This window comes from Heloderma suspectum, chromosome 6, assembly GCF_057233095.1.
Source record: "Heloderma suspectum isolate Gila_16-S chromosome 6, 16-S_ref, whole genome shotgun sequence".
Taxonomy (NCBI): Eukaryota; Metazoa; Chordata; class Lepidosauria; order Squamata; family Helodermatidae; genus Heloderma; species Heloderma suspectum.
In genome coordinates, this window is record NC_139463.1 from 123,565,302 (window position 1) to 123,586,565 (window position 21,264).

The following is a 21,264-nucleotide window of genomic DNA, read 5'->3' on the forward strand; positions in this document are numbered from 1 at the left end:
GAAAAATCCACGCTGAGTTTCTGATTCAACATTTCATCAATAGGAACCATTCCCCCTCCAAATGCCATGGTCGAAAGCATTGCATTAAAAAAAAGAGCTACTGGCCCTCTCGACTCTGTAGTTAGGCCTGAGCTGTGAGGAGGAGGCTTTTCATTAATATATTTCAGCATATATTTTCAGCAGCAGCCTCTTTCTCCTACGGTCTTTTGGGTATGTTCAAAAGGGAGGTGAGAGTTTGCTCATTCAGAGTGAGAGTTAGTTTGCCCATTCAGAGTGAGGACAGTGTTATTCACGAAGCATCGCTCTCAGTCCCAATTGGCTCCATTTGATGTCAGTGCCATTGTAGCTCTATTCAGGTATTCCTCTGAATGCATGAGGGCTCAAAGCGTGTAAGAGAATGGGTTGCACCCCCTGGCCTTGCCCCCTACACCACCATTTGTGCCATCTGAGGAAGGAGAAAGATGAAGAGACAGAAATGGCACCAAATTGGCAGCAGAGAGGGGGAACAATGGCTATGAACAGGCACTGAAAAGGTAAAAATAGGAGCACTCTCAGGAAAATTCAGGGTCCCAGACCAAATAGACATGGGAGGGATTCCCTGTTCTTCCTTTTTTTCCCCAGTCTTGCTTGTTTGTTTAAGAGGGGCATGTGAATGTTTTTTAAAAAAATAAACAATTAACAATTTTGCATCTGCTATACCTCTCTTCTCTTTTCAATTTAGAAACCAAAAAGCCCTCTGTTACCGTTTCTCGAGCTAACTTCGACATCTCACTCAAAAGCCCAATGGCCCTGATTCTTCTCTGTGATGTGAGTGGGTTTTCCCCCATGGAAATTACCATCTCTTGGAAGAAGGATGACATACCCCTGAATGAAAAGTTGTATGACAATGGGATTGTGACAAGGGCTGGAGATGTGTATACCACTTACAGCATGCTGAAAATTGGCAGAGATGAAGCAGCGGGGAAGGCTGGCAGGTACAGCTGTGTGGTCCACCACTCCTCCTCCGATGAGCCAGTCACTGCCAGTGAAAATGTACCGATTGGTAAGTGGATCTTCTGAGGTGGGTTCTAAGGTTGTAATAATTAGTAGGATGACTGGCATTGAATGATGAACTCCCAGCAGTTTCTTAACTTGCTAACACTTCAGATTACAACAGATTACACATTCTTTGGTAGAAACATCTTGCAATTGCTAGAAGACTATTGTTCCAGTGGTAGGAAAGGTTTGTTCAATGAAACATTTGTTGTTCATTTTCCCTATCTATCATCTATCTATCTATCTATCATGGATCTATCTGTCTGTTTAAAGTTGCTATGTGTGATTATTTCTTCATTCATCTATTTGAAGAGCCCCGTTGTAAGGAATAAGGCAAAAAGTGTATAGGATCCAGCACAAAGGTTCTTGTGCTAGTGCAATGTTTCATACTGTAGTCTTACACCAGTGCAACACCACACCTGGAATGTAGCCACCAATGCAACAGCGTAGGACAAGAAAATGGCACCATGGAAGCCCTGTCATGATTCAGAGGAGAAAAGACAAAGAACATGAAAGAGGAAAGATGGAGAAACATGCAGCAGGACCAGTGATGCTTGCATGCCCCTGTCTTGCACTGTTGCAACCATAAAACATGGGTATTCACAGGGGGAAAAAACACGAACACAAAGAACCAAGGCACAGATTGGGATGGTGACCTCTTGGACCTTTGGGATGGTTACTATGTGGACCTGAGCAAAGGATGACATGGCAAGTAGGCACTATAGGATGTATCCTGAAGTACAATAACACTGAAATCAGGGTATAAATTAGGCTCAATTAAATGCCTGCCAAAATCTAGCCCACAGTCTAAAGTTTAAACCTAGCCTCTGAAAGCCAATACAAGCCAGAGGATGTTCACAGGTTCACATATGCATGTCCATTACTCAAATGATTCTGGTGATAACTTGCACATGCAAAACAGCCATCAAAACCAAACACCACAGACAGAGCATGTATTCCACCCTGCCTCACTTCTGTTCTTCTCAACAGAGGCAGTTCACACATTTGCCTGAAGATTTGCAGGTAGAAACACTTTGAGTGAGTTACACACAAGTGTGAATCAGAGTTGAGGCTTGGGTTCTGGTGAATCTCCAGGGGAACAAACTCTGCAGCCACAGAAAATGTTCATTTTCTGAACACAAAACAAAGGTAGGATAATCAAGGGGGCATTCTTGGTAGATCAAAGCAATGGTCAAGACAATCCAGAACACACACACCCCAAAAAAACCCTAGGGTGGTAGATGGGGAGTCTGTTTCCTCCCCCAACCCAGGACTTTTTCCCCAGTTTTTCAATGGAAAAAAAAATGAAATTTGGGGAAACACTGAAAACACCGCCTATGAAATATTTTATCTTTTGGATTAACATAAACAATGTTTAAGACAAGGTTTTACTTGTTCAGTGTAGCATGAAGATTTTTATATAAGACAAACTAAAGTGTCAGAAAATCATTCCTGTAACACAGTTCATTCCTTGTGAACTGCCACTTCCCTTCTTCTGATGTTAGGGTTGTGTGAACCCACCCCCATCCGGGTTCTCCAGGCACCCACCCAGCCCCTGCCCCTGCTCGCTGGTCCCCAGACCACGCTCTAGCCCCTCCTGCACTTGGTGAGCAGCCCGCACTCACCCCGGTGGCCTTGTCGAGCTCCATGGTCACATCTTTTGAAAAATAAATGTCAATTGCAAAAATGTGCATATTTGTGTATGTGCAAAAATACGCATTTTTACGAATGTGCAGATTTGCATGGGTGAAAATGTGCATTTTTGTGCATATGCAAATATGCACATCTCTGCAATTGCCATTTTATTTTTCAAAAACTGGTGACTACAGAGCTCGACACGGCCGCCGGGGTGATTGAGGCTGGTCAATGAACTCAGGCAGGAGGTCAGCAGGGGGCAGGGGCTTCACAAGCAGGACTCGGAGGTGTGGGCAAGGGGAGAGGTCCTCCAGATTTCTGGACGGATCAGGCACCTGCACCATCCCTATGTGATGTCCTTTGATGTCATGTGGAGAAGCAAGTATCTTTCATCTGCTGTCGTTTTGACCCAGGCCTTCCTTTGTGGTCACCTTTCTGCTCAAACAATGGTGCAACAGGAACCATGCTAGAAAGCTAAGGCATTTATCCTTTTGAAGCCACAATCCTATGTTTACTTACCTGGGAGCAAGCTCCATTCAGCAGAGTGTGCCTTGCTTCTGAGTGAACGTGCATTGGATTGCTCTGTAGATTTCATATATATGCCATCATACAAACGTAGATTATATACCTTGTTTTGTTATAGCAGTAAAATAAGATAAGGTTTGTTTAAAAAGTAAGTATTGCATATAATGCATTTTTCCACCAAACTGTCCATATTTTCCCAGGGGAGTAGGGGGGGCAGATTTTTTTTTTGATGGCCTCAACATTTCCAGTATGTTTACATCTGTTGCACAACTCTAATTTCATTGACCAAAGGACCCCAGTTCTAAACTAGATACTCCTGGGTACAATTCCCTGGTTCTTGGGACCCAGCTACAGTCTCTTGGCATTCTCAGAACTCAGTTCTATCAGCTTCTTACACCTGTGACACAGCAACGATTACTTCTACTGCCTATGCCGGGAAGACACACAGGGTCCTGGTGTGCCTTGCTTGACTCATGAAGAATTTCTTCATTTCTTTTGCTTATGCTCCTGAGGGATTCCTTTTTCTTCTTCCAGGTAATTTGGTGTCTTTCTAGCTGAACTCATGAAGCTACTTTTTTCTTGTTATTATGGCTACTTATAACTGCAGTTTCTTCACAGACCCATTCAACTATAAAGCTCCTGTTGGTGAACTCCTACAGTCGGTAGATTGAATGAAGAAAACGATGATGCTAAAATGCATTGCATCCAACTACAGACCCAAAAATGTTATCATCAAGTGGAATGGTGGCCCACAAAATAAGAATGAAACATTTATGGAACAAAACATGGCAGATGGAACATACAGGGCCAGCAGTCAGTTCATGATCCCTCTTCTCTCTCTGGCGAGAAATGGAGAGCTCTTGTGAAGTGGTGCATAAGGAAACAAAGGGCTTCTTCACACAGAGCTTTTATCCTGCTATTGAGATTAGTAACTCATGGAACTTTGCGGGTCCTTTAGATGATGTTGTCAACCTCCAGGGCATCTCCTGCACTAAATGGCCTGTATTCCATTTTCAAAAAGATCGGAGATAATAAGCTATCAAATACAGTGCTTGTGTTCCCCTTGAGTTCCCTCCATGAAAAGAGAAAAACCAGCAATAAGAGGAGCTGGACTACAGCGCCACCTAGCAGCTCTATAATGAAACATATTGAAGACTCAGATAAAGGGGGAAAGGAGGGGGAAAGGGGAGAAGGAAGCACATGTAAAGGGAGTCCATCGTGATCCTGCATTTAAAACAGAAGCAGAAAGCCCCGTTTTAAATGCAGGATTTTAGGCTGGCATAGAGGTGCTCAAATTCAACTGTTGTCAGGAACCTATCCAGAAAATGTGAAGTAGGGCATAAGAACATAAGAAGAGCCATGCTGGATCAGACCAAGGGTCCATCTAGCTCAGCACTCTGTTCACAAAGTGGCCAACCAGCTGTCAACCAGGAACCCATAAGCAGGGCATGAGCACAACAGCACCCTCTCACCCATGTTCCCCAGCAACTGGTGTACATAGGCTCACCGCCTCTGGTACTGGAGGTAGCACATAGCCATCAAGACTAGTAGCCATGGATAGCCTTTTCCTCCAGGAATTTGTCCAACCCCCTTTTAAAGCCATCCAAATTGGTGGCCATCACTACATTATTTGTTGTTGTTGTTGTTCAGTCATGTTCGACTCTTCGTGACCCCATGGACCATAGCATGCCGGGCCTTCCTGTCCTGCGCTCTCTCCCAACTACATTATGCCACACACTAAATCACCAGAATGTGTGAGCTGTATCTCTCAGTCTATTAAGTCTTTAAACATTAATCAAACCAGTAAATATGGGGCTAGCTAGGCAATTCTCTGTTAGAACTGTCATATCAGTACATAAGTTTTGTAAAACTGGATGGTGCAGAATGAGATTAAAGGACAAAGATGTGAGTTTCTAACAGCTATTCTGATGGGTGAGTCATGGACAAAAGCAATGGTGAAAAACTGAGATACAAGGCTAGGGAAGGACGTAATCATGCCTGAGGTACTCGTGACTTCATCCTAAACTCAGAAGCTCTATTCCAAGGATTCTACATTCATCACAGTCTTACAAAATGAACATGAATGAAAGAGGTGCCTTTCTTTCCTTTCCTTTCCTTTCCTTTCCTTTCCTTTCCTTCCTTTCATTCATTCTTTCTTTATTTAGAATGGATTATGCCCACAGCCCTCACATTGACTTTCAGCACCAACCCATTCTGCCTCAGCACGGGCCTAAGAAACAGTAGTAGTATCACATTGATCTGTTCCATCTATGGCCACTTCCTGGAGAACATCAAAGTCATCTGGAATGGTGGTGGGGAGACTCAAAAGGTCCCAAAGCAAGAAACCCAGCATAATGGCGACCGATTCTACACTAGCAACCTGACTGTGCCTCTGCAGGAGTGGAACAAGCTACAGGACTACACCTGCAAGGTGACTCAACCTGGAACAAAAAACATGGAAAGAAAAATCAGCAAGTGCACAGGTGATTGTTCAACACACTCGCTCTCGCTCTCCCTCTCCCTCCCTCTCTCTCTCTTCTTAGTCCATTTCCATCCAGAAAATGAATTCATGCTCTTGCTTTATTAGCCTGCTGTGCCTTTATCCTTAGTTCCTGTTGGACCTAAGACACCCAGCTCAGTAGACAACTACTGAAACCTCATCAGTACACAGTCCCAATCTGTGTGTGATATTGGGTAGCACATGGTACTTCTGAGAATTTTTGCACTATAGGACTAATTCCACTGTAAAGGATCAGTTTTGCTACAACCATGGAGAATGAGTTGGAATTTCTTAAATATGATACTGACAAGGTTGGAAACTCCCTTCCCTCAGTTCCCTTTGTACTCTCTCTGGTGCTTCATTTCTCCCCCCACCACCACCACCAAAGAGAATGTATAACTCAGCCTATCATAAAGAGCAATGTGTGTCTTTTGCTCTCCCCTAGCATGTAAAGACAGCATCCCAACACCCAGCATCTACCTCTTGAAGCCACCTCTCAAGGGACTGCTCATGGAAAGGACAGCACTCTTGACTTGTCTCGTGGTGGGATATGAGCTGGACCATGCCCTACTCACCTGGATGGTGAATGACCTTAACTGCACCAAGGATGCCAGAACACTAAACATCATGATCCACGAAAACCAGACCCAGACTTTACAAAGCCAGTTGAACATCACCGGGCAGGACTGGGATTCTGGAAGCAAAGTCCAGTGCATAATTTCTCATCCCTGCTCATTCTTTCCAGATATGAAGCAGAGCATCGAAAAAAACAAAGGTGAGGGAAGATTTCAGAAGACATGGGCATTAAGTGAAAAACTATTGGTTATGTGCACAACATGTCTTTGAATACTGTGAAGGAAGGAAAGATTTTCCTCTGTACCATTGATTGACAGAGGAAAATATCTGGAATGCCTTTTCCTCATCACTCAACCATTACACATTAGGCCTCATATATACAAGAAAGGAGTGGGACTCCAGGTAGACATAGAACCTTTGAAGTGTCTATCATGAAAGTTAAGATTATCTCTAATGCTCTCTCAACACCTCCATCTCTCTTTTAACTTCTCATTGAAGGTCACCCTTCATCATTTCTGTTTTAATCCCCTTCCGTATAGATTCCAACCACGTTAAAGAACCGTCTCTCTCCTTGGTCATTCCATCACCAACACAGCTGATGCAACCTACGTCCCAAGCTGTAGCTTGGTTAGCTTGTGTGATCTCTGGATTCTTTCCAGCCGAAATACTCGTCAGCTGGAAGAAGAACAACAACGACATTGCTATCTCTGAATATAGCACAGGGCCTCCAATAGCTGAATCTGGAAGCCACACCTTTTCCACCCAAAGCATCCTGAAAGTCCCAGCATCTGAATGGGAAAGCAGAGCCCGATATACCTGTATGGTGGGGCATGAGTCCTTAAAAGTCATGATGAACATCAGTAGAAACTTCTATGGTAAGTCTGGGTGCTGGAAGATGCTCCTCTTACCAAGAATAGGACATGGTTTAAGCTTACAAATATTATGTGAGTCACAGCAACTAAAGATGATCCATTGGATCAGGCTGTCCATCTACAATTCTAAGCAGAATTAAGGCTGATTCATACATGTGTTAACTCAATGAATACAATAACACTACTCTCAGATGAACACAAAATTTACTGTATTTAAAAATACTGTATTTGAGATTACTTCTGATGGTAAAATGGCTCTGTCTCTGGTGTTTGGGCAGGGATGGCTGTCTGCACATTGCAGTCATCAGAGTGTGTGTGTGTGTGTGTGTGTGTGTGTGTCCTTGCGTGCATGTGCTTTCACCACTTGGAAGTAATCCTCCAGAATGTATTTCCACTTAAACCAGTGGGATTCATGGGCCTTACTTTCCAATAAATGTGTTTCCAGCTGGATGTCAAAAGCTTTTACTCATTTGCCAGCCATGTTGTTTAGCCATCTTTATTAAACTCATAGGGAACACTGTCCTCTGCACACACAAGTTCTGTTTTGCAACCAAAAGGTCAACCATTTCATTTCAGATTTTCTGCAACCAGCTTCCCCACAAGTGATGGCATTCCATACCTCAGAGAATGGGGGATGCCAGAAACTTGTCTGTTTTGCTACCAACTTCTATCCCAAAAATGTAGACATTCAGTGGAGCACCAAGGGACACAATCTCAGCTGCAGTTCAGACTCTTCAAGTCTGGTGTCCCTCGTTGATGGAAAGTTCCAGAAGAACTGCAGTTTGGTAGTCAGTGGAGAAGACTGGAGCAAGCCAGAAATATATACGTGCACTGTAAATCATAGCTCAAGCAACACTTTGATTAAGAAGGACTTGCATTCTTCTGGTAAGTCATAATATGCAGGTAAACTGTAGTTAAATTGTAAACAGAAGGAAGCCAGAACTAATAAAAAGGAGTGCCTTTGTGTATCTGCAGAGTAGCTTTCACTCACCATTAAGTAGCTACATTGATCATTACTCATCCATCCTTCTAGCATGTTGGCCATCACAGGCCAGTGGGCCTGACTTCCAGGCTTCCAAGTTACAGTTGCCATTAAAAAAAACACCCTGGACCTTTAGTAGCTGCATAACCACCAGAAATCCATAAAAATGGTGCTAGTTTACCAGTAGTTGTAGTGACTGAAGTGGTAATGACTGGCTGTGCATAGAATGGGGGTGGGGAAGTGATTGGTTATTGTCAGTGAGGTTCAGCATCCAAATCTTAAACATCTTTTGCTTAAGCCTCATGGACTAGTCCAGCAAAGGGTATGCCAGGTTTGGACTAGGCAGTACAATATACCACCTTTCGCCAGCAGTTTGGGTAATTACTGGAAAGCACATCTCAAACCAGCTCAGCCTGCTAATTATTTATTTTTGAAGGAATGGTCCAATCTCTTAAAAATAAGACAGCTATCAATATGCAGTTGCCACCCTTTGAAGAGCTCTTCCGAAACAAAAGTGCAGCTCTAACCTGCAAGATGCCTCTTGTGAATACAACCACCAATTCAACAGTCAGATGGACGATGGATGGAGAACCTGCCAACATGAACGCTGTGACTACCAAAGTCTTGGCAGAAACCGACAGCATTCCTTGGATCTATGGCCGACTCTGGGTGAATCTGACTGAATGGAAAGCCACCGTGAAGTTCACGTGTAGCATCCATAGTGGCCTAGGAGAAACTACAGAGGACTTTGACCGAAGGAATGGTGAGGACTTATAGAAAGGGTGGGCACGAGTCTGAGGATAGGAGGCACTGTAAGCAGAACAGGGTAATTCAGCAACACACCAGAGTGGCCCATCTTACTCATAATTCTGATTCAGACAGTGGCCAACACCAGATAACACTGAGGAAATGCTCCATTTCTTCCATAAAATTAAAGCCACTGATCTTAGGATATATCTGCAGGGGGAAAAAAATCTTCCTGTTTTATGCCAATAATTCTCATAAATTCAGGGAGTTGTACCTTGATGAAGGTGCTTAGAATACTGTTACAGAGGCCTGGCCCACACCCACCCTAACGCTTACAGTTCCAAGGCTTCCCTGGGAAGACAGAAGGATTGGTAAAGTTTCATAAGGGCGCCATCCTATGCATATTTAGACAGAAACAAGCCCTAAAACCCCCAGCATTCCTCTGCCAGCATCTGGCGGGGGAACACTGGGAGTTATAGGACCTTTTTCTGTCTAAACATACATAGGATTGCACCATAAATCACTAATGTTGATATGCCCTTTAGATTCCAACGTGTTTTTGTTCCCAGTCATGATCATTTGTCTGTCTTTTCTAACACAGGCACTGTGAAGCCCCCCAAAGTCTACCTCCAACATCAGTGCTCCAATGAAGATGTAAATGTAACCCTAATGTGCATAGCCAGAGACTTCTACCCAGAAGAAATATTTCTGAAGTGGGAGGAGGAGAACAAAGAGATGTCGCTGAAGAGTTATGAGGCCCCTGGCTTGAATTGTGATCATGAAAAGCAACGATGTTCCTTAGTGAGCATCCTCGAAGTCCCCACAAGCAAGTGGATGATGGGAGTCTCCTACACATGCCTTGTAGCCCATATCTCCTCTGAAAACGTCATAACTAGAAGAACCAGTTCCTTTTCTGGTAAAAAACACACACACTCACGAACAAAAAACCCTTAGTTGTGCCATTTGTACTTACCACGAGATAAATTCACTTCATTACAAAGACATTTTCTTCATTTGATTTGGCCCATCTGTTGTTCTTAAATCCCTCTAAGACGGGATTTTCATTCACTTCTGTTATATCTCACTTTTTATGTATCTTACAATTTCATATTAAAGTAATGATCAATAAGATGTTTCTTTCTTTCTTCTTTGGCTAGCATCTTGTGCCCTGATCCAATAACCGGGTAGAGCTTTTGTACAATCAAAACCCAAACTTTATGGTGATGCACCAAAGAGGTTCAAAGAACACGGCTGATTTTGATGAGGTTACTGTGTCCCCAGAGAGACTTGGCTTACTTTCCTGGCACCTGTACTCTAGTCTTTTCGGCCCCAGCAGAAAAACATTTTACTTTCCTAAGCCATTTAGTTATAAAGATTCAATGTGTTTTAGATCTTTGGCACTGATTATTTCCCCCTTGCTCATTTTGAGGCTGATTTTATATCGGTCTTTGGGTTTTTTGTTCTCTTATACTGGTTTTTATGCTGATCTCATGCTCTTACATTAGCTTCTGTAGGCTTTCTGTTGTATTGATACTATTTTGAATAGATGTTTATGTTATTTTATTTTAATCTGCATTTTATTGATTAAGAAGTTTAGTAAACCACCCAGAGGACTTGATTGATGGGCAGGATAAAAATTCCATAAATACATACATTAAATCAATGTTCACTATTTTTAAAAAATTCATTTGCAATATTGTTGCACTGTCTTTCTGTATAAACCACCAAGATGGTGTACAACAGATCAAACACAATAAAAACAACAACCTCATAAAAACACTAAAACCAACAATAAACCATCATTAAAAACATTAAAACAGCAACATTACTAACAAGTTCAAAAACCATGCCTTGGAACCTTTTCTAAAAGCAGAGAGAGTGGGGAGTGATTTTTAACTCCAAGGGGAGTACATTCCACTATTTGAGAGTGGCATAGGAGAAAGCCCCCTCATGTGCACCTAACAGGCCCCTGCAAGTGGTTGTATCCTTGAAAGGTCCTCTCCTGCAGATCTTTATAACTTGAACAAGTTCACAGAAATAGCTGCCTTCAGAAGTTCTTCTTGCCTCATATTTTGTAAGATCAAGCATTTTCTGTTGTTATTTTTGGTTATTGTTGCTTTTTTGGAGGTCCATCTCTTCTCCATGGAGTAACCATTTCACCTCATACTGCAGATTCCTGGGATTGTTCCATCATGGGTGTTGCCCTGTGTGACATCCGCAATGAAAAGGAAGATGAGTACAGCGAAATGGAGGATGCCAACGGCGTCTGGAACAAAGTCTCCACTTTCATGGTTCTCTTTGTTGTTGCACTCTTCTATGGAGGCCTTGTCACTTTCATCAAGGTAAAAAGAGGAGGGGGCTAAAGTCAAATCCTTGAAGCACCACACAAGTGTGGCCTCCTGACTACTCACCCATTATTTCATTCTGTCCATCTCTTTTGTTATTTGTCCTTCCATTGAATCAATGAATAAGTGTCACATCACAAAGTTACAGAATCACAGAGGTATCATCAATTGATTAGCAAAGTTCAGGGATTCACAACCTTTCTGGAACTATAGGAATGCCCCAGCTTTTGAGAAAGTGTTGATAGTGCCTCCAGAAAATAGCTGCTGGGGGTGGGGGTGGCCAGTTGAAAAATGGCTGCCACTGGAGTAGGTGAGGGCCAGTCATAAATGTTGGGAGTTTCCACATATAAAAGATCATGAAAAAGAGACAGGATCTCAAAATGGTGCAAATGTAGAAGAGTACAAATCTCCACTCAGCTATGAAGCTCCCTGGGTGACATCAGGCCACTAACGACCTCTACCTCATGGAGTTGTGTGAGGATAAAATGGGGTGGGGGAGAAAGTTTGCAGCCCTGAGCTCCTTGTAGGGATATAAACAAAACTCATGATCTAACCTAATTTTAGCCCTTGATCTCAGTCTTTTGCCTGACCTGGCAAGATCTCTCTTATTAAAGCATTCCTGGGAGACGTTTGTCTAGCCTGTTTTCTGAACATCAAAGAAAGGGGAGCACGCAAGAAGCTTATTCCAATTCACACATTACATATTTAGGTGCACACCTAAAGCATTTTGTGAATACACTTTACAAGTGCTGAGAGTGAACGAATGAGGACTAGCATGAAGAAACCCATGTATTATTAGCATGTTCTCAGTAGGAAGCCAAGTTGTGTCTTCAGTGGCTGGGGTTTTCTGTTGCATGGGCTTTCAGTGGTGCACCGGATTTGCCACAGCACAATGTGGGAAAAAGACATCATCACTATGAAGTTTTTCTTAATGCTCATTTTATTGTAATTACCTGCCTACCTGTTTGCTTAATGACTGATTGTCCTCCGTCTTTTGTAAGAGCATGAAAATTCTTGTGATATCAGTGGGCCGTCTAACTCAGTGTTCTTCAACAACAGCAAACCAGGTGTCCTAGAGATGTTTCCCAAACCAACTCCATGTCATTCAGATAAATATGGATGGATAGGTTTAATCTCTTTTTTCTCCCCCACCGCTTCTGTTTCCACAGGTGAAATAATTGTCATCCTTCACTCACAATGAAGTGTATTCAGAACAGGTACCCATGTGCTTCTCTCCTTTATACAATTTTCTCAGAATTTCTCCATTATAATTCTTGTCTGCTAAATTTTCCATGATTTAGAACAGAGGACACAAAAAAGCATTAATGACAGCAAGCATGAACTTACAATAATTAACATAGACAATTTTGCTCCATATAAGAAAGATGGTCACTGAGCCACTGATGAAAATGACCCCGCGTTACATGAGCATTATGCCAAAGGTCACAAATACTAAATAGCTTGCTACGGAGCCACAAATACGAGGTTGCAAATGCATGGAAGCTGGAGAATGAAGAGCAAGCTTGCCAAAGAACAAAACAGAGCCCAGCAAGGAATAATGCACCAACCGTCCAGGAGGAGCAAAGCAAATTACTCCTCTGTGCCTTTCAAGCCTGACAACTGGAGGGCTGAGGAAAACTATGAATCAGAGCATGAGGGGTCCAAATTGGTGAAAACCTGCCAAGGCCAAAGATCCTCCAAAGTGAGTTCTTTGTTATGGTGTCTCAGCTGAAGGCCCCCCCCCCCCAGTCCAGCTGAGCCATCATTTCCTCAGCAGCAACATCATCACAGTTCAGGGGGACTTACCATTTTAGTATATTGCTGCAAGAGCAGGGCTGTGGTCAAGTGGCAGCCCAGAGAACAAGTCTTCACTTTTGAGTGTGTCGAAGTGGGAGCTGAGATGAGTAGCTGCAGCTGCCTCTGCTCTCCAAACTCACTCCTTTTGTCCACACTTCTTCCCCACCTCCAGTAGCATCCCCCTCCTACAGTCAGGTGAGAAAGGTGGACAAAAGGAGCATGACCAGAGAGGGCCAGAGAAGCTTCAGCCCCCAGGCCCTTTGCTTGGTGTGTTTATTGGTGTGTTTCAATACAGGATCCTGACTGGCAAAGGTCTTTCATGCATGGCCCCAAGAGCATCCTGACCTTTTCCAAGGCTTGCTGATTTCAGTTGGAGAGAATTCAGCACATCTTTAAATCTCTAGCAGCCAAATCAATTGGGGATTAAAAGTGCTCAACTTTTGAGCATACCCAATTTGTTTGCATGGTGCATGACATCAGTTAGTGTTTCCCTGTGCTGTGCTGAATAACTTTTCAAGGATGCATTATTTTCATTTTCAAGAAGAGCCCTGAAACTTTAGCATATCACATTTGCATTATGTTATCCTTGGTTGCTGCTTTTTGGTTCAGAGATATTTAAAGCCCAAGTTATCCACCACTTTGCAGGTTAGCTGAAAAAAAGAGAGTTTGCCTTAGGGATGACGGAGAATTCTGCCATGGACTCCAATGAGGCTGAATTCTTTAGAACCCGGCCCACCAGAGTCTGTGGCAGAATGGACCACTCCCCTCCGCCACCCCGTGAAATTCTTCCCAGACAGGCCCTACCTGCCGCTGGCTGGGTCCGGTTCCATCTGTTGCCATCCACTGCCCCGGTCTGTGGACACAAATGGCGTCCGGTATAGCCATTTGCGTCCCTGCTTTTGCCATGATAGGCTACATAAATCTTTATGTAGCCTATCATAGCAAAGGGCAGGGACGCAAAGGGCATCCGCTATGCCGGACGCCATTTGCGTCCGCAGCACGGCAGCGGACAGAAATCCAGCTGCGGATGGGCCCGGCCAGTGGCGCCGCGGACTCACTGCGGAGCGGAGCCGGACGGGGAGGATCCCGGGGGGGGGGGACAGATTGTCTCCCCACCCCCACGGACCCCACAGTGGACCGGTGAGTGAGGTTCGTACACCCCTACTTTGCCTTACTATGAATCAGCTATGTGATGCTAAATAGCTGATTGGTACTTCCGGTGCTGCTTGGCACGGGCACAGCAAATCATTTACCTTGAATGAGCCACTTAGGCCTGGAGAAGTGGTGAGAGCAGAGAATTTATAGTAATCTGTCTAGTGCCTTTGAGTGCTAATCATTTGTTAACCGGCACAGCACAGATCGAACACAGATGCGATGCCTATTCATTAGCCGAGGCTTTGTTGTATATTTTATCATAAATCATAAATTGTATAAAATAACGGATTTGTACTAGATTGATTTATACTAGACCATCCTTAGATTCATTGCTTAGCTTGCTTGAATTATAGTCCTCCGTATGCACATTGTTTCTGATTGCAATACTTTTGCTTTGCATCCCGTTGCCCTCCATGGTATAACTTTTCTCACCTTAAGTAAAAGCCTCTGCTGCTAAATAAAGTTCTCCCCACCCCCAAGTAATGTTGTTGGTCTCAATCTTCTGTAAAGTACCAGCTCACACCTTAACTACCATGCTTATTATCAAGGCACCTCCATCAATGTACCCTGCACTTTGTAGAGATTCATAAACCCCAAATTACAGTCTAAATGTTGATGGCAGAGGAGACTGCAAAAAAGAGAAATGCAAAAGTCAAAACAAAAAGCCAACAGAGGTGGGGGAAGAAGCAATAGGTGATTAATAAAAGTTACTCAGGTCCATTCAGTTGTGATTGTTCAGATGCATAAGGCTTTTTGAGCTCGACCATAGAGAGCCGCGTTCAGAATTGTGAGCTGGGGTATCAGCTTAGCTCTGTGCTAAAAAGGTAACCTCAGTTACCCATCAACATTAGGACAAACTTCAGTGGGCTGTTTTGAGGAAAAAGGAGATTAAGGGTGCAATCCTAAGTAGATAGGAGGCCAGCGACCGCCTATCCAAAGCAAGGCAGGAGAGGCACGGAGGGATCGTTCCCTCTGCACCTACCTAGCTCTTTTTCGCTAGACAGCTGTTTTTGGCTGTCTAGCGGCAGGGGGGCGGGGGCCAGGAGAGGAAGCTGCCATACGACACATAGGATGTATCATACGCGCAGCCCCACTCTCCCCACCCCAGAACGCCCCCAGTTCCACCCCTTTTCAGTCACTCTGTGCTCCTCTTGCGAGCACGGAGGACGGGGCTTCTCCACGCTGCCTCCTACTAGTGCATCATCTAGACACGTTATGGATACCTTTCAGCTTATACAACCTGAGGACATGGACAAACTGCTTGGCGGACTGAGACCTACTTCTTGCTCCTTAGATCCTTGTCCATTCTGGCCTGAGAGAACTGCCAGGGCTGGGTATCTGGACCTTTGAGGTGGTCAATGCCACTTTGAGGGATGATGAGGTTCCTGAAGCTTTGAAGGAAGCAGTAGTGAGGCCCTTGTGGAAGAAATCAAATGTAGATCCAATAGTTTCAGGTAACTACAACCCTGTATCAAATTTGCCATTCTTGCTCAAGGTGGTAGAGCGTGTGGTGGCCTTGCAACTTCAAACAGCGTTGGATGATATTGATTATTTAGATCCTCCCAATCACATTTCAGACCTGCTTATGGAATGGAAACAGCCTTGGTCACTCTGGATGATGACTTAGACAGGGAATGGATTGGGGGAATCCAACCCTATTGATTCTTCTGCACCTCTCAGTAGTTTTCAATACCATTGATCATGGTATCCTTCTGGACCATTTATCTGGGTTGTACTTAGGAAGCACAGTATTAAAGTGGTTCTCATCCTTCCTAGAGGAGTGATCTCAGAAGGTGGTGCTGGGGGACTTTTGTTCCACCCACGGCTGTTAGCCTGTGAGGTGCCACAAGACTACCTAGGGAGGTGGTGGGCTGTCCCACACTGGAGACATTCAAGATGAAGCTGGACAGCCATCTGTCAGGGATGCTTTGACTTAAATTCCTGCATTGAGCAGGAGGTTGGACTCAATGATCTTGTAGGCCCCTTCCAACCCTACCATTCTATGATTCTAATTCTATAAAGGTTCCATCCTGTTCCCCATGCTTTTTGACATCTGCATGAAACTGCTTGGGAAGCCAGCTAGAGGTAGGGATGGCATGGGCGCCTGATTCTGTCTGGGAATCTGGCAGACCTGCTCCAGACCGCACCCCTGAGCCCCACTCACCGAGCCCCTGCCCCTACTCATCCCCTGCCCACACTCGGCAAATGGCCTGCACCCACCCTGACAGTCTTGTTGAGCTTTGCAGTCACCGTTTTCTGAGAAATAAAATGGCAATTACAAAAATGAGCAAATTTGCGCAACTGCAGAAATGCACATTTTTGTTAATGCGCACATTTGCGTATAGTTGGAAATACATATTTTACCAAAAATGCGCATTTCACACAAGACAATGCACATTCGCAAAAATGCAAATTCCCGCACATACAAAAACATGCACATTTTTGTGATTGCCGTTGTATTTATTTTTAGAAATGGTGACTACAGAGTTTGAAAAGGCCACTGGGGTGAGTGTGGGCTGCTCGCTGAGAGTGGGAGGGGCTCGCCAGAAAGTGGGGGTGGGGCTGGGCAGGAGTTCAGAGAACCCAGATGGGGGTGAGTTTGCACATCCCTAGCTAGAGGTTTGGGCTGAAGTGTCATCAATATGCAGATGATACTGAGCTCTACCTTGCACATCCCAGGGTAGTTGTGGAACTCTTGAACCAGTGTCTGAAACCTGTTTTCGGGTGTATGAGAGTGAACAAGCTGAAACTTAATCCAGACAAGATGGAAGTAGTATGGGCTGGGAAACCAACTACTCTGGATGGAGGTTTAGAACTGGCCTTAGATGGGGTTGCACTCCCGATAGAAGACCAATTATGTAGTCTGGAAGTTCTCCTGGACTCTGCACTAAGTGGGGAAGCTCAAGTGGCTGCAGTGTCCAGGAGTTAGGGATCTACGAAAGAGCCTTACCTGGAGTCCGCAGGGGGTCTGCAGGGGGAGGGGAGGTGATCTGTTCCTCCCCCCAGAATCCTTGCTGCAAAGCTGCTGGCCGAGTCCGTAAAGCTGCCAGCTGGCTCCAGCCACTGGAGGACTTCTGACAGCTGGGATGCAAATGGCGTCCAGCGTAGCGGTCGATGGACAGCCTTTGCCTATATGAACCTGCCCACAGTTTAAGATGAGCAACAGAGGCCCTTCTCACTTGCCCACTGTTGAGGGCAGTTAGGTGGGCAAGTATGTGAGAGAGGGCCTTTTCTGCAGTGGCCCCACACCTCTGAAATGGGTTGCCATCGACGGTACATTAGGCCCCAAAATTTCAGGATTTTAGGAAGGCTCCTAAAAACTATGCATTTACTCTGGCCTTCCCCTGATTATGTGAGTGTTTGTGTTTTTATGGTTGCTGTGTGTGTGTGTGTGTGTGCGCGCGCGCGCGTGCACGTGCGCGTGCACGTGTGCTTATGGTTGCTGTTGTTTTATGAAATTATATCAGTCTATTTTATTGCTGTAAGCCACCTTGGGAGAGCTCTGGTCCTGAAAGGCAGCCTAGAAATATTATAAATACATAAATAAATGGGAGTGGTGGCCCTGAGGATCCTGGAGCTACAAGTCTTTCTATTTCCTATTGCAGATCCATTAACCCTTCATCGTCCCTGTGAGAAGCCAGGTAGGGGTGACCATTTGGCCTCCTCACCCCACCTGAATGTAATTGTTGTTGTTGTTCAGTCGTTCAGTCGCGTCCGACTCTTCGTGACCCCATGGACCACAGCATGCCAGGCCTTCCTGTCCTGCGCTCTCTCCCGGAGTGTGCTCAAGTTCATATTCATTGCATCCGTGATGCTGTCTAGCCATCTCATCCTCTGCCACCCCCTTCTCCTTTTGCCTTCAGTCTTTCCCAGCATCAGGGTCTTTTCCAGGGAGTTTTCTCTTCGCATTAGGTGGCCAAAATATTTGAGCTTCAGCTTCAGTATCTGTCCTTCCAAGGAGCACTCAGGGTTGATTTCCTTTAGGACTGACTGATTTGACCTCCTTGCAGTCCAGGGGACTCGTAAGAGTCTTCTCCAGCACCACCGTTCGAAAGCATCAATTCTTCGGCGCTCGGTCCAGCTCTCACAGCCAAGGAGCTGGGAGCTGGCTGCCAGGTGCAGCTAATGAGCCAAAGCAACAAGGGGCAAGATATAAGAACAGAGGAAAGACCCAGGAGGGGAGGAGGAAGGAGAAAATATGGAGGAGTCCTGTTTGTGAAGCCAGACAACTTACAGGCAAGTCTTCTTGTCTCAACCATTGAGACAGGAAATATCTTTGAGAAAACCTAAGCCTCTACGATGAGCCAGCTATCTCTTGTGTAGTGCCTAGCATAGGGATGGCATGGGTGCCTGGTTCCGTCCAGGAATCCAGCGGAACCCACCCTGCCTGCATCACTGAGCTTTGCTTGCTGAGCCCCTGCACCCACTCACCCCTTGCCCGCACTCGGCAAGTGGCCCGCACTCACCCCGGGGGCCTCGTCAAGCTCTGTCGTCACCTTTTTTTTTTTTAAGGTGATTGCAAAAATGTGCATATTTGTGTATGCATGAAAATGCACATTTTTGCACATGCACGTATTTGCGCATGTGCAGAATGTGCATTTTTGCTAATCTGCATGTCTGCGTATGCGCGAAATGTGCATTTTGCAGAAATGACCATTTTCACACATTCGCAAATATGTGCATTTTCATGATTGCCATTTTATTTTTCAAAAACGGTGACCACGGAGCACGATGAGGCTGCCAGGGTGAGTGCAGGCTGCTTGCTGAGTGCAGGAGGGGCTCGAGTGTGGTCCAGGGACCAGTGAGTGGGGGCAGGGGCTGGGCAGGTGCCCAGAGAACGCAGATGGGGGTGGGTTCACACATCCCTAGCCTAGCTGGAAAAATATTTAGCTTTCTTGAAGAACTGAGAGAAGCTAAACATCTCTGAGAGGCATCATTGTTAGCAGTTTATCACAGTCCCATAGACCAAGCTTCCTCATCCAAGCCACCATGTGGGCCATAAAAATCAGCCGTAAGGGTTTGGTGCCTTTAGCTGTGTCAGAGCACATTGCCTCAATGCCCCCATTGCCTGGATGTGGCATGTTCTACTTCCTGACCCCCTGTTTTTGGGGCTCCACCAAGGGCACCAAGACCAGGAGTGGTTATCAAGTGCAGATCGTGCTGTATTGTTAGGCCGGTGAGTGTCGTGGAATCACAGAGTCAGGGGATGTAATTTGCTTTTTGGCTGTCACCTGAAGAGTTCCTTTCCTAGGGATGTCAGAGAATTCCTCCACGGACTCCAGTGATTCTTTAGAATCCGGCCCCTCCGGAATCTGTGGCGGAACGGCCTCCCCCCCACCCGCCACCCTGTGGAATCCCCCCAGGACAGAGCTTACCTGTGTCAGGGTGGACACTGAGCCCATAGAATCCCAGAGTAGTTCTGATTCTGAGGAAGAGCAGTCGCTCCTGGGAGAGGCGCGCGCTCCTCTTTCCCAGGGCCCACAGCTGACGGAGATTCCTCCCACCAGCATTCCTAGTTTAGTTAGCAGTCCAGGGAGTGACCAAGCACAGATAGCAGACGTGGTGGATGCGCAACGCAGACGCAGAGAGCGGCGCCAGATGGAGGGCGCGGAAAGGAGGCGTAGTGCCCGGTTGGCACGCAAACAACGGCTGCACCCCGAGGATCCAAGGGAAAAGGGGAGGGACTCTCCCTAGTCCTTAAGTTCAGGGGTCTGCCGGTAATTCCCTTTCAAACGGGGACCAACTGTTTCAACTTAGGGCATAGGTACTCTGCTGCTCATATCTAGATGCTGCCTGTAGAGTTGTTAAGTTGTAAAAGAAGAATAAAGCTTTGAAAGGAATCCCTTTGTCTGTGTCTGGACTTGGCTACTGGATTAGACTGAGAGAGGCCTCCAAGGAGCCCTTGACAACCTGGTGGCAGATGCAGCAGCGGCGGCTCCAGCTGGCACACTGCTGGGCTGCTGTGGCCACAAATGGCAGCCGTCGCAGCATCCTTGCAGTCAGCCGTGATAGGCTACGTAAGTATTTATGTAGCCTATCACGGTAAAGGCAGCCACATGTAGTGGCTGCCATTTGCGTCCCTGCTCTTTGCTGTGATAGGCTACGTATTTACGTAGCCGATCATGGCTGACTACAAGGACGCAAATGGCAGCTGCTACGACGGCCACCATTTGTGGCCGCAGCAGCCCAGCCATGGCTGGAACTCTGGCTGCAGACAGCTCCGGCCAGCGGCTCCACGGAGCCACCGCGGAGGGGAGCTGGCCGGGGAGGATTCCGGTGGGAGGGACGGAGCGCCTCCCCCCCACCACGGATTGCCCGGCACGTAGCAAGATAAGTGTTTCGTACATCCCTATCCTTTTGTTGTTGTTCAGTCATTAAGTCATGTCCGATTCTTCGTGACCCCATGGACCATAGCACGCCAGGCCTTCCTGTCCTCCGCTCTCTCGTGTGCGCAAGTCCATATTCATTGCATCGGTGATGCTGTCTAGCCATCTCATCCTCTGCCGTCCCCTTCTCCTTTTGCCTTCAATCTTTCCCAGCATCAGGGTCTTTTCTAGGGAGTTTTCTCTTCACATTAGGTGGCTGGAAAAAAAGAGGAAAACATAAAGAGAGAAGCCTGCAACCTGGGTTCAGGTGTGTGAGGGCTAGTGGAGCAGCAGTAGGCACCCCGACAGCTGGAGATGAAGATCATTATCACCAAAGGTACTTCTGGGGGTGTTCAACACACTGACCATGCTGCAAAAGTCCTGGAATGCAAAAGGCCCGATATAGACCTGAACCTGGCAGCCACTGTACCCTGGTAAAAGTCTTGAATATATTTTGAATGTATGATGTGTTACTGCCAAGTCGGCTGCTGCAACCTTCCCCGCTGAACCCTTCTATATCTTGTTAGCTATTGCTCGGTGTGATTGCCAAGACCCACCAGGGTTAGTACCAGGGTCAGCTTTGCTTTAGGCAAAGTGTTCTCTCCTCAGGCTCCTTCTTCTGTCAGTGGGCCCTGGCGGGCTTGCCTGCTTGTGCTGGAAGTGCCCGCTGGGCCTAGTCACCCTTTTAATTTTTCACAATGCTCCACAGCAACATAGGCCAGGGGTATTG

The 21,264-nt window shown here is 45.8% G+C and overlaps 2 protein-coding genes and 1 gene segment (V, D, J or C); all 3 read left to right on the forward strand.

Annotated features, from left to right (window-relative positions):
- The window catches only part of LOC146342982 (uncharacterized), a 197,270-nt gene extending 185,539 nt beyond the window's left edge, over positions 1 to 11,731 (forward strand). For both annotated transcript variants that reach the window (XM_084806395.1, XM_084806396.1), the window contains 8 exons: positions 722 to 1,042; positions 5,361 to 5,678; positions 6,141 to 6,470; positions 6,811 to 7,146; positions 7,720 to 8,028; positions 8,562 to 8,888; positions 9,474 to 9,788; positions 11,045 to 11,731. In XM_084806395.1, the coding sequence (XP_084662521.1) occupies positions 722 to 1,042; positions 5,361 to 5,678; positions 6,141 to 6,470; positions 6,811 to 7,146; positions 7,720 to 8,028; positions 8,562 to 8,888; positions 9,474 to 9,788; positions 11,045 to 11,235 (2,447 nt within the window). In that variant the 3' untranslated portion in view covers positions 11,236 to 11,731. The remainder of the gene's footprint in view (positions 1 to 721; positions 1,043 to 5,360; positions 5,679 to 6,140; positions 6,471 to 6,810; positions 7,147 to 7,719; positions 8,029 to 8,561; positions 8,889 to 9,473; positions 9,789 to 11,044) is intronic.
- The window catches only part of LOC146342978 (immunoglobulin gamma-1 heavy chain-like), a 675,086-nt gene that overhangs the window by 458,055 nt on the left and 195,767 nt on the right, over positions 1 to 21,264 (forward strand).
- Positions 1 to 21,264, forward strand: part of LOC146342984 (uncharacterized) — a 177,535-nt gene that overhangs the window by 37,392 nt on the left and 118,879 nt on the right. The window lies entirely within an intron of this gene.